Source organism: Lycium ferocissimum, chromosome 1 (assembly GCF_029784015.1).
Source record: "Lycium ferocissimum isolate CSIRO_LF1 chromosome 1, AGI_CSIRO_Lferr_CH_V1, whole genome shotgun sequence".
Lineage (NCBI taxonomy): Eukaryota > Viridiplantae > Streptophyta > Magnoliopsida > Solanales > Solanaceae > Lycium > Lycium ferocissimum.
Genome location: NC_081342.1, coordinates 50871740 through 50884070, shown reverse-complemented (window position 1 = coordinate 50884070; position 12331 = coordinate 50871740). Strand labels below are relative to the sequence as shown.

Here is a 12331-nt window from a genome sequence, read left to right as displayed (position 1 = left end):
TTTTTCCTTCTTGTGTACATCGGCCCATGTGATTGCTGGATACTCCACCAAATTTTGTTTTAATTCTAGAGATGTGATCGAACTTCTCGGGTTGAGTCCCTGAGTGAATGCTTAAACGGCCCAACCGTCTTGTACCGGTGGTGGATTCATACGTTCTATTTGAAACCGGGCCAAAAACTCTCAGAGCGTCTTGTTCTCCCGCTGTTTGACATTGAACAGGTACGATTTCCTCGTTTTCACTTTTATGGCTCCAGCATGAGCTTTGACAAAGGCATCTGCAAGCATAGCAAAAGAATCAATAGAATGTTCGGGTAAATTGTGATACCATACCATCGCTCCCTTCGACAAGGTCTCCCCGAATTTCTTGAGCAGCACTGACTCTATCTCTTCCTTTGTGAGGTCGTTGTCCTTGACAGGGCATGTGTACGCGGTCACCTGCTCGTTCGGCCGCCGGGTCCTAATGTATTTGGGAAACATTTCCGGCATTCGAAATCTCTTCGGATCTGGCCGGTGGCAACGTTTTGGGGAAAGGCATCTGAATAAGCTTCTTGGTGTTCGGTCCCTTCAATGCCGGAGGTACTCCTGGGATTTGATCGACCCTCAAATTATAAGTTTCCACTTTCTTTCTTTTTTTGGTTAAATTTTGTCTCCTTTGATCATTTATGTACAAAAAGTTACAATGTTGAGTTTGGCATCCCAAACTTTGTACATGATCATTGAGATGAGGCTAAACTACTAAGCCTAACCAAAAAATGCTAGAAAGAAGACTGTTCAGTGGGGGATCATACACTATTTGAAAAGATTTTGCTTGTTTGATTCTAAATGATGGAAAGTTCCATCTGTCTATATTAATCAGGCCCTTGGTGTTGTTAGGAAGATCAGCAAAAGAGTTGAACACTTGGATTTCATCAAGTCTATGGCTCAGGTTTGCCAATCTGTCTGCAGGTTGATTCGCTTCCCTAAAGCTGTGGTTGATTGTAAATCAATGTTCTTCAACTAAATTCTGGATGTCAGCTATGTAGTTAGTTATTCTCCAGGGTACTTTCCACTCTCTTCTTACACATTTAGTAATTAGAAAGGAGTCTGTTTCACCCGAGACTGCTCTGTAGCCATTGTTAGTGCACCATTGTATTCCAAAAAGCATGGCTGCTGCTTCAGCCATGCTACTTGTTCCAGCTCCCAACGGTATGGAGTATGCAAATATGAACTTTCCATTGCTTTCTCTGACTATGCCTCCACCTCCACATGTTCCGTGTATGCAACTCCCATCAGTGTTGATTTTAACAGTTTGTGCTCTTGGTTTTATCCATCTTACCGTAGTGCTGATTTTCTGTTGGATTATTGCATCACAAGCTTGGCAGATTTCCCTCCAGCTTTCTCCTATTCTAGCCTTTCCAAACCTGTTCCTGGTTACCTGTACAAGGAAAGATAGAATATTAGATTTTGTTCTATAGAAAGATGGAGTGATGTTTTCAAATTTTTTTCTATATCTGGATTTCCATAGTTCCCAACATATGATCATTGGAAGAAATCTGGTAATGAACTTTGCAATGCTGTTGAGTGTTTTGGTGTTCCACCAACTCAAAAATAGGAGCTTCAAGCTTCTATTTCTGTGATCAATACCAAGAGGATTAGCAACATAATTCCAGATTTTCATTGCATGCTCCCCTTTGTTGAATAAGTGTTCAATATCTTCCACTTCGTATCGGTGTCAGTTGGGATTGGAAAGAAGCTGACAAAAAGCATCTGTATTGATCCCAAATCCTGAAACTTTTTTCTCAGTGCAAAGTTTATCCTTAATAGCCCTCCAGTTCAAGAAAGAGATTTTGAAAGGAATATCCTTGTGCCAGATGCAGTTGACAAAGTTGTCATTTTCCCTTTTTTGTCTTAAAAACTTCCAAGCTGAACCCACAGAGAAACAACCAGCTTCATCAAGACTCCATATAGTTTTGTCCTTTCTAGTATTGTCAATTTTGATGTTAAGCTCCGTGATCTTTTGTTTAGTCTCCTCATCTGGCTGAACTTCCAATACATCCCAGTTTCAAATGTTACCATTGAGAACTTCTCTGATCTTGATGTTGTTGTGTGGATTATTGGTTGGCATCAAATGGTAAAGTGGTCCAAGGTTTGACCAGTTGTCATACCAGAAGGACACATCACCCTGACCAACTCTCCATAAGATATTGCACTCTACTGCCTCTTTGATCTCATTTAGCATCTTCCAACTCTGAGCTTGTCCCTTTTGCCATGGAGCAGCAATAGGGTGTTCATTAGGGAAGAACTTAGCTTTCATAAACTCTTTCCATAGCGAGTTAGAAGTTCTTAGATTCCACCATTGTTTGGCTTGGAAAGCTTGACAGGTGTCAGAGAGGCTTCTGAAGTTAGCTCCTCCCTTACTGTAAGGGTAACATAAGTTATGCCATGCTGCCCAATGATGTTTTCCTCCATTCTCTTGGACAGACCAGAAAAATCTAGCAATGTACTTCTCTATGAGCTCCAGGGTACCCATAGGGGGTTGGTAGCTGACAATAAGTGAATTTGAAGAGCCAGTAATACACGTCTGATCAAAATAGCCCTACCACCCGTAGATAGGAATTTAGTATGCCACCCCCTAATCTTATTAATAACCTTGTTCACAATATCAGAGTAATGGCAAATCTTTTTCCTTCCAATGATTAGTAGACACCCCAAGTACTTGATTGGGAACTCTTGATGAATCATATCGAATGGTCTTTATCCTATTGATAGAAGCTAAACTAGTATTATCGGCCACAGCAAAACAACTTTTCTCTTTGTTAATGAGTCCGTTCAGACATAAGCCATAAACTTTAAGAGTTTTCAGGGTCATTTCTAAGGGTCTCTTGCTACCATTGCAAAAAAGAATAGTGTCATCTGCAAATGCAAGGTGGTTGATCTTGGGTCCATTAGGATTCATGTAGAAACCCTTGTAACCAGTTTTGTCATGAAGATCATTGAGCATTTTGGATAGTAGTTCAGCAGCTATTACAAATAATGAAGGAGATATTGGATCTCCTTGCCTCAACCCCTTTTCAGATTTAAAGAAACCATATCTACCTCCATTAACAATAATGGAATACCAATTATTGGAGATGAAATTTTGAATGAGATGAATCCACCAATCAGAGAACCCAAGCTTTTTGAGTGCCATACCAAGGTATTTCCGATTGACCCTGTCATAAGCTTTGGCCATATCCAATTTTAGGACGACATTTCCACCCCTTGAAGGCTTTCTAATGTCATTTATAATCTCCTGAGCAAGCATGATATTCTCTGTGATGGCCCTTCCTTTAATGAAACCTGACTGGTTTTTAGAAATGATCTTAGGAAATATATCGGCCAACCTCGAGTTAATGATCTTGGAAATGACTTTGCTAGACACATTACAAAGACTAATGGGGCTGAGTTCAGAGAATTTCTGAGGGTTCTCTACTTTAGGTATCATAACCAAACATGTGTGACTAAAGAATTTTGGCAGTTTAGCACCATTAAAGAAAGCTTCAATAGCTCTGTGTAGGTCTCTACCAATGATATCCCAAGTACTCTGGTAGAAACAGCCATTCAAACCATCAGGTCCAGGAGCACTTTCACTATCAATAGAAAAAACATTATCTTTAGTTTCTTGCAAAGTGGGTATGGCAGTAAGCATGTTGTTGTCCTCCTCTTCTATGATTCTCTCAATACAGTTCAAAGCATCATAGTTAGTGATCTGAGTGTCTTGGCTAAACATGTGCTGAAAATGTCTAACTGCAGCTTCTGCAATTGCACCATTTCCTTCAACCCATTAGTCTTGATCATCCATGATTCTGCATATAGTGAGCCTTTTTCTTTTGTCCTTGATCTTATTATGAAAGTAAGCAGTATTAGCATCTCCCTCCTCAAACCATTTGGCTCTTGCCTTTTGTCTCAGGATCTTATCCTGAATTTTGAGGTACTTGGTGAACTCAGCTCTACATTTTGACAGTTTCTCTCTGTTTTCAGGTGTATTGTTAGTAACACAAAGATCTTCCAGGGTCTTTATCTCAGTCTCTATCCTTTTAGGAAATTCATAGATGTCTCCATAAGTTTGCCTAGACCACTGGCTAAGAGTTTTGGTAACTCTTTTTAGCTTTTGATGAAGGATATAAAGGGGGTTGCCAAAAACTTCTTCCTCCCAGCTTTCTTGGACAGTTCTGAGAAAATCAGGATGTTCTGTCCAAAAGTTGAGAAATTTAAACTATTTGATATGAGAGGAGGCTTTATTGTTCAGCTTAACCAAGAGAGGGCCATGGTCAGAGCATGCCCTAGATAGATGAGTAACTGATGTACTATTAATATTATCAAACCAAGTAGTGTTATACACCAATCTTTCAAGTCTTTGCCATATAGTAATTGGTGGATCTCAATTGTCACACCAGGTGAAGTTAGAGCCAGTAAATCGTGCATCCTGTAATCCACACTCATTTAAACATTCAATAAAGTCAATGCTGTCTTCCATCCTGTGACTTCTCCCACCCTTTTTTTCCTCCTGGGAAGTGATTACATTGAAATCACCAATCACTCCCCAAGGACCCTGGATTGTATCAGACATATCCTTTAAGTCTTGCCACAGATCCTTTCTCAACTGTTCACAACATTTAGCATACACCACTGTCAAGAATATAGGGAGATCATTAAGATGAGAGTAGCTAAGTAGAACACATTGCTCCTTATCCTGCACAATGGTCACATCAACCTCCGGAGTCCAGAGGATCCAAATTTTGTTAGAGCAATTATAAAAACCCGACTGCATATTTAACTTCCTTTTATATTTTTTAATCTTCCTACTTTCAACCATAGGTTCTTGTAGGCAGATCAAAGGGATGTGGAATTGTTGTTTGATGGTGAGGAGTCTTTCCCAAGATCCTTTTGACCCTATACCCCTTATATTCCATGATAGTGTATTTATCATTGGAAACTTTTAGGGATAGGACAGTTTTTGAACTTTGGGTCTGCATTTGTTGTTGTGTTGGCCTGTAAGAAATCACCTCCTGGATTCTGATAGTTCCTTGGAGATAGATTGTTGAAGAAGGCTATGTTTTGTTGCACAGGGTTGACTGGAGTTTGAAAAACATCTTGGTTCTCATAACTGGTACCTCCTCTGATTGCTTCATCATCAGAGTGTGAGATGATATCTTCACGTCTGCATACTATGGTTAGATCTGTATCCATAGAATCCATATCATGGAAGATTTCATCTTGTTCCTCCCCTCTATTCTCTTTGTTATTAGGTGGATCAGCATCATAATTGAGGTTGGAAAAATACTTGTCATTCTTTGATCTAAGATCTAAATTCTCCCTTTTACTGTCCTCAACACTATTACCCGAGTCTTCCTTTTTCTTTGGTAGATTGATTGGTGTCCAATTAGTTCCATGCATTTGCCTCTCCTTTGTGATGATACCATTGGTTTCTCTTTTTTCTCTATCTAGTATGATATTTTCTGGGATGGAGACTTGTTTGACAAACCTCTTTTTGGTTTTCTTCAATTGACTGTTACTCCTTGCATCAACATTTACTAGGTTAATGGTGTCAATTTCCATTTCTGTGTCATTTCTGGTGTTGCTTTGTTGGGCATTGCTCCTCAATGTCATGATGTTCAGAGTTGTCTGTTGTTTTTTTCCTTTTTCCTTTGCTCTCATTTTTCCTTTTCCTTCATAGGCTTTGTCCCATCTTGTGGTTCTGACCTGGGAATATGGTTCACTTGTCTGGTCTTGATTGTTACTCTGCTCTCCTTGTTTGGCATTATGTGTCATTTCTTCATCTTCATTTGGCTCTTGTAACACATTGAAGGAGTTGTTGTTTCCTTTCCTATTATTGTCTTTCTGCGTTGTAGCATTATATGATTACTCCTCTGCCTTGTTGTTTTCTTAGTGAATATCCTGTCCCTTTTCATTGCCGTTTTGCCCTCTTCCTTTTCTCCTTTCAACATTTGTCCACCCCTCCTTGTTATTATTGTGGGTGAGAGTTCCTGTATGTTTCTTTTGAGCTGTTTCAGTAGGTGTTACAGTAGTAGTCGTATTGTTCCTCTGCCAATTGGTGATATTATTATTGTTTCCTTCCTTGTTTCTTTGTCCCACTGGTTCTTCATAATTAGTAGATGAACTATCTTCTCTATTTCTTTGCAAGTTTGGATTCAGTAAATAACATCTTTCATTAGAGTGTCCTTGGACTTGACAGTGAAAACAATAAGAAGGCATTGCTTCATATTCCACTTTTTGATCAAAATTTTCCAACTTCCCATATTGATTTCTAATCTCTACTTGTATCTCATGGAGAAGTGGTTTAGCAAGGTCAATCTCTACTCTTAGTTTAGTAGTGGTGGGTCTAGTTTTGGTAGTTGTTGCCTTATCCATGACAAGGGGGGTGCCAATAGGACTAACAATTCTACAAAGAGCATCCCACTCATAATAGTGCCAAGGTAATTTAGGCAGGTTAACCCAAATTGGTGCTAAAGTGGTTTCAGCACCAGGTTTGAAGTTTATAGTCCATTTCAAGATTCTCATTGTCGTGTCACTGTCCAGTTGAATACAATTCCTTGCTCGGACCTTATTAAAATCATCTTCATTGTCTAAATCTATGAAAACATGGTACTTATCTTTTGCTCCAATTTTAGCAATGCTCTTGAGTTGACTAGCTTTGTCGAAAGCTGTTCTAATTTTGTCAATCGAAGGTCTGAGTCTAGGGAATCTCCCAACAATTGTCCATCGGCATGTGTCGGCTAGGAGTTTGTGTTCTTCATTTGTAAAAATCACCACTTCTTTGCCATTAATCATGTCATAATTTTTTTATGGTAATCTTATTCTGAGCTTAGCACAGTTACCCACTTTCTGCCCTAGTGCTCCAGAATAGGTTGAATTTTGGATTTTAGGGGTTGAAACTTCAGATGCCATGGTGTTGTTGTTTTGTGAAGGAGGAGAACTCATAGTCGTATTTTCACCAATGAGTTTTGGGTCGGGGGGCGGGGGGGGGGGATCTGGGGGGGGGGGGGGTGAGATGGGGTCCGGAATGGTTCATTGGTGCCGGAATTTTTAAGTTTCCACTTTCTTATCATTTGCCTCTACACGGTTTGCTCAGCTCTTTGAGCTTTCTCATCAGTTCAGCGGTTTGCCCGGGCCTATTCCCGTTGTTCTCAACAATGGTCCTTTCCTCCCTCGAGGCGGTTTGCTCAGTCTGTTTGGACTTAACAGTATTAGGAGCTCGATTTTGGTTTTGTAATTGAGATATAATTGCTTGTTGAGCCTGCAATTGTGCCATAGCTTGATTCCTAAGTTGTTGCAATGTGGTTCTGTTGCCTCCATCTGCATGTGCGTCACGCACCGATGATCGGTCAGTGTTCACAGCATTTTGAGAGTGATGATCGGCTTCATTTGGATCAACTGGGGGCACGTCATTGTTAGGTCCCCCGTTATCGTTTTCCTCGTGGTGGCTTGATTCAGCATGAAAGTTAACAGAGTGGGAGTCTGACATGTTGAATAGTCCTGAAATAAAACTTCAAAGAGCAAGCGTAAAATATGTGTGTTATCGAAATTCGTATAAAACCAACACTATTATCCTAGGCCCCACGGTGGGCGCCAAACTGTTTACCCTTAAAATGGATAACAATTAAATTTGTACATGGTTCAAAGGATATGCGTTTTAATTTAATATGAATGATTATAAAACAATAAATAATAGGGCAAAAGCGAGTTAGAACAATCAAACCACGATAAAACAACGACTGGTCCTAGGGAACAACCGATCAGTTGGCTCGGGTCCTCGGAACCGAGCGGGTGTTACTGTTGTTAATGAATGAACAATTGCAGAATTCTTAGAGAGATTGATAAACACTTGGAATCAGATTATATTGCTTAGTATGTTTTGTCCGTCTAAAAGAACCGCCCAAAGTAAAAGGGGTCCTCCTCTTTATATAGTAGAGGAGTCCTAACCCTAGTACAAGTCTAAATAAGGTACAAAATCTTCTGTAACTGACAAGTGAAATCGGCGCCGCCATATCCGACTGATGGCGGATATTTCGGACCCTCATTTATCATCGTTAACCACCTTCTCGTCCTATCTAGATATTCAGTTTCAACCGAACTCAGTGACCGGCGATCAAATGTGCTCGGTCTTGCTGCTATCCAGCGCTTGACCTTAACCCCGATTGGGATTCGTCCGATCTAGCAGCCACCATTGTGATTTTAAATTTTTTGTCGGGAACCGAGGATACCCTTGCCCTCGGTTTTCCCCGTATACAATATGACCATAAAAAGAGAAAATAGGAAAAGACTCTTTCATTTACCTTGTATTTTCTTCTATATGATATAGCTGCTTCTGCATGAGCAAGAAGCATGTGATGGACAACTATATAAGGCTCAGTTGCAGAATTCCCTCCAAAGCAACTATTGTTCATCCACGCGGAACATCGTCCTGGTGCATACATGCCCGTGTCGTAGCCATTAGAGGCATAAGTCGATGGCTCATTGATCGTTGTCCATAGCACCTTGTGGCTAAATTCTTTGAAGCAATGGTTAGCATAAATGCGAAAATCGCTCCTGCAAATAAATGATTATCAATTTTTGTAGAAGAGTTACTATAATGTAGTACTAAAGTGCCTTAGTAAAGACACTGTGTATAAGTTGTGTAATTATGTTAATCTAACTCTTTTATTAGATGGTTAATAACAGAATTAGTTAGGATGTAAGACGATTATCAATGTATATAAATAGTTGGATTGGAGTTTATTAGCTTTGGTTAACCGACTCCATTTTGTAACTGATTTTTGATATAGAATTTTTCTTCCCTACTTCTTCTCTCGAGATCTTGTTATGTACGTTGAAATGGAATTAGGGTTGGAGCCTGCGGGATGGTAGTGGGGTGGGGATTGCGCCGGTGGGGGTCGGTGGACTGTTGGAGGAAACAATTAGCATGGAATGCCACTTACGGAACTTGTTTTCTCTACTCTCATTAGAAAAGTCATTTTTATGGACTTTAATTTATTTTCCTACAAAAAATATTTTTCAGAATACTTTATCAACTAAACATGGGAGAATGGAAGAAAATGAAAAATCTTTTCTTCCATCCAAACACACCCTTAATCCATTTCTTTTTAGTGATTGAGCCTTGAGGCTAATAAGAGCAATTGGCCTTTGGCGTCCCTCATTTTTTCGCCAAGGTCTATTAGTACTAACAATATAATTATTATTTAATTAATAATCTATCGTTTTTATAAAAAAGTTATGAATATACATCAAAGTGTGAATTAATTGTTCCAAGCATTGTCTAGGTAATGTAAGTGAGATATTCACTTACACAATACGAGGGCTTAGAAAGCCAAGATACTCATCTTCAAGGGCTTGTGGTGTATCCCAATTGAAGAGTGTGACCAAAGATTGTGTGCCTGTCATTAATTCAGAGCAAAAATAATATCGACATGTTGAATTGAAAAAAAAAGAAGAAGAGTTACTATTTATAAAGTACACTAGGAGAGAAATGTGACCATTTGCTAGGAGCTTATTGATGAGATTCTTGTAGAAGGTAATTCCCTCTTGATTTACTCCTTTACTTAGCTTCCTATCTGATATATATCATAAACAAGCAATCAGTTTAATATAAACTTTGAAAAGAAATTAAAAACTAATTTAAGTATTTAGAAACCCAATTAAAGTTAACTAACATTACCCTGAGAATAATGGAAGAAAAATTGCACCAATACTACTAATTAATACTTATTTGCTTTTAGATGATGCGATCATATTGTATTGAGAATTAGGATCTATATATGTTTCATGAAAAAGAAAAACGATTTACGTTCAGTTAAGATTTTATAGGTGATGGTTTCCTCCTTTAGAGTTGGTTGATCCATCTCTACGTGTGGAATATAAAATACAGTATGATCTCTTATTTTTGTTAACAAAAGAGAAAGACTAAGGGCGCTTTATTAGCTAAACTAAGATACAACTCTAATTATGAAATATTGACCAATCTACTTTAGCGTGACTATTTCGAATTGATTTTAAAGAATATATATCATCGTAAAGTTGTCACCGTGTGACCTAGGCTACGGGTTCGAACCGTGAAAGTAATCACCAATATGCTTGCACTAGGATAGGTTGTCTACATCACACCCTTGGGGTGCGGCCATGATGAGTTATGAGTTTTGATGATCGACATATGCATCAGGGACCAGGTCCTTGATTAGGTCCCCTGGGCACTGTACGGACATGACAACTATAAAGTTGTGGCACTGTTTCGACTTGCAGAGCCACAGCGAGACAGACGGATCATTGCAACGTCTCTATCTATATCACATGCCACTCACATGATCCTCACATGCTCTCATTGGTCCCCCTATATAAACAACATGTTGGCATTTGTTTGACCTAGCACTTGAAACATATTATTCTCATAGTTGAAAAGAGCAGCTGCCACTGTTTTCTCTGAGCTTTCAAGGTCAAGACTAAATAACTCCAAGGGACAGATCCTAAGACTGAAGATGTCTTAAGTCCTAGGTTGTTTTAGTCATTGTCTTTTTTTCTAAATATTGTAAACCTACACTTCTTTTAAGAAGGGATTTTGTAAGTGTTTGGTTTATTAAGCTTTTTGTGTAAACGCCTAACTATAGTTAGTTAAGGTGTCACGACCCAACCAGAGGGCCATGATGGGCACCCAGAGCTAACACACTGAGCACCTCTAAACATACATCTCATAATCATTTCTGGGTGGACCATAAAGATAGCTCATCGATATCATAATCTGTAAGGACATATATCACAACATAAAGACACATCTCTATATAATCTTCAATAATTATGTCCATCATCACCAGCCGACAAGGCTACTAAAATATTATCCAACAATATAAACCGGTAGGGTTATGAAATGTCTAACTATACGCACATGTCTACGATCCTCTACATAGAATACAAGTGACCATGAAGACCAATACCAATAGACAGCAGCTCCGAAGTAAGTGGAGTGCTCCTGGGAATTCGCTGATAAAGCACCTAAGGATAGGATCCATCTCCCTACTTACCTGCGGGCATGAGCGCAGCGTCCACAAGAAGGAACGTCAGTGCGAACAGTGTACTGAGTATGTAAGGTATGAATAACAACATAAATAAGAATAAAAAAGCATAAGATAAAGAGATAAGCTGTATGTCTGATTGCCTTTTTAGGCGGATATCATGCATGTTTAACCTTTAAATAAAACATTTCTCATATCATATACATGTACATAACATAATCATTAGCCCGCATCCGGGGTAATCATCTCACGCGGCCCGCTAGTGGTGACTGCCCGTGCCATATAGACACGGTGTTATTATCATTATCCATAAGCCGCCCACTACGCCCACAGTAGTGCTGTTTGCCCGTCCAACTAGGCCCGGTGTAATCATACATATACATAACATAAAGCATGCATGAGAGTCCAAGTAAAAGCTACAACTCTATCGGAGTGACGTAAGGTCGGTAACCTCCGATTATATTATGAAACAATTACTGTTGCTATATCTCACCTTGAAGGAACAAGTATCATGAGGTGAGATTAACAACAAGGAATAACATCAAGAAAATTATGAAATAACTCAATGATCTCATAATAGCATTAAAATCATAAGCTTGGAATTTCTAGAAATAAGATCATCAACGTCATCATAAAAACATACTCATCTTTAGCATCATAAGAAACTTTCAGAATCATGAATCTCTAGCTTTTGAGAATAGGGACATTTTCGAAAAAATATATGGGTTCACAAGAAAGGAATCATGCCTTTGGAAAGAAAGGGACTAGCCTTAACATACCTGGATAATCTCCTTCTCAATCCACAACAAAGCATAACGTAATCCTCTTGCGTCTACAATAAGTGAAATGATACCGTCATCAACAAACAAAGGTCGCAAATATCATATTTTGCTAATATTATAACCTTCGAAAAATCAGGCAGCACCTCCCCTATTTATACTACATCCCAAAGACCACTAAGGGTCATCAAACAGCCCAACAACAACAACAACAATCAACAATAGCAACAACTACAATATAATCCAATATAACCCTCTTTGATTACTTTAAGAATCATATCGAGCGGCAAGCTCGTTTGACGACTAACAAACGTCATTCAAACCCAACTCTCATTTTATAATTCAGTCCACACCCTTCATAACAATATGCATATATTTACCATATCATATTTAGCTCAATATATCCTTAAATGTATTCCAAAACAATCCATACTCCTACGCCTCATCCTTTACTTTCTATTCGTAGATTTCATATATTTTCTTCTCCATCTTTCCAACTAACACATAAATAAT

At 38.9% G+C, this 12331-nt stretch overlaps 1 protein-coding gene across 1 annotated transcript in view; it reads right to left on the bottom strand.

Annotated features, from left to right (window-relative positions):
* Positions 1-9878, bottom strand: part of LOC132065013 (beta-glucosidase 12-like) — a 14707-nt gene extending 4829 nt beyond the window's left edge. Inside the window, exons 1-4 of the mRNA XM_059458229.1 lie at positions 9824-9878; positions 9513-9590; positions 9326-9413; positions 8316-8568 (exon numbers count right to left, since the gene is read on the bottom strand). Of these exons, the coding sequence (XP_059314212.1) occupies positions 8316-8568; positions 9326-9413; positions 9513-9590; positions 9824-9878 (474 nt within the window). The remainder of the gene's footprint in view (positions 1-8315; positions 8569-9325; positions 9414-9512; positions 9591-9823) is intronic.
* Positions 9879-12331: the final 2453 nt, after the last annotated feature.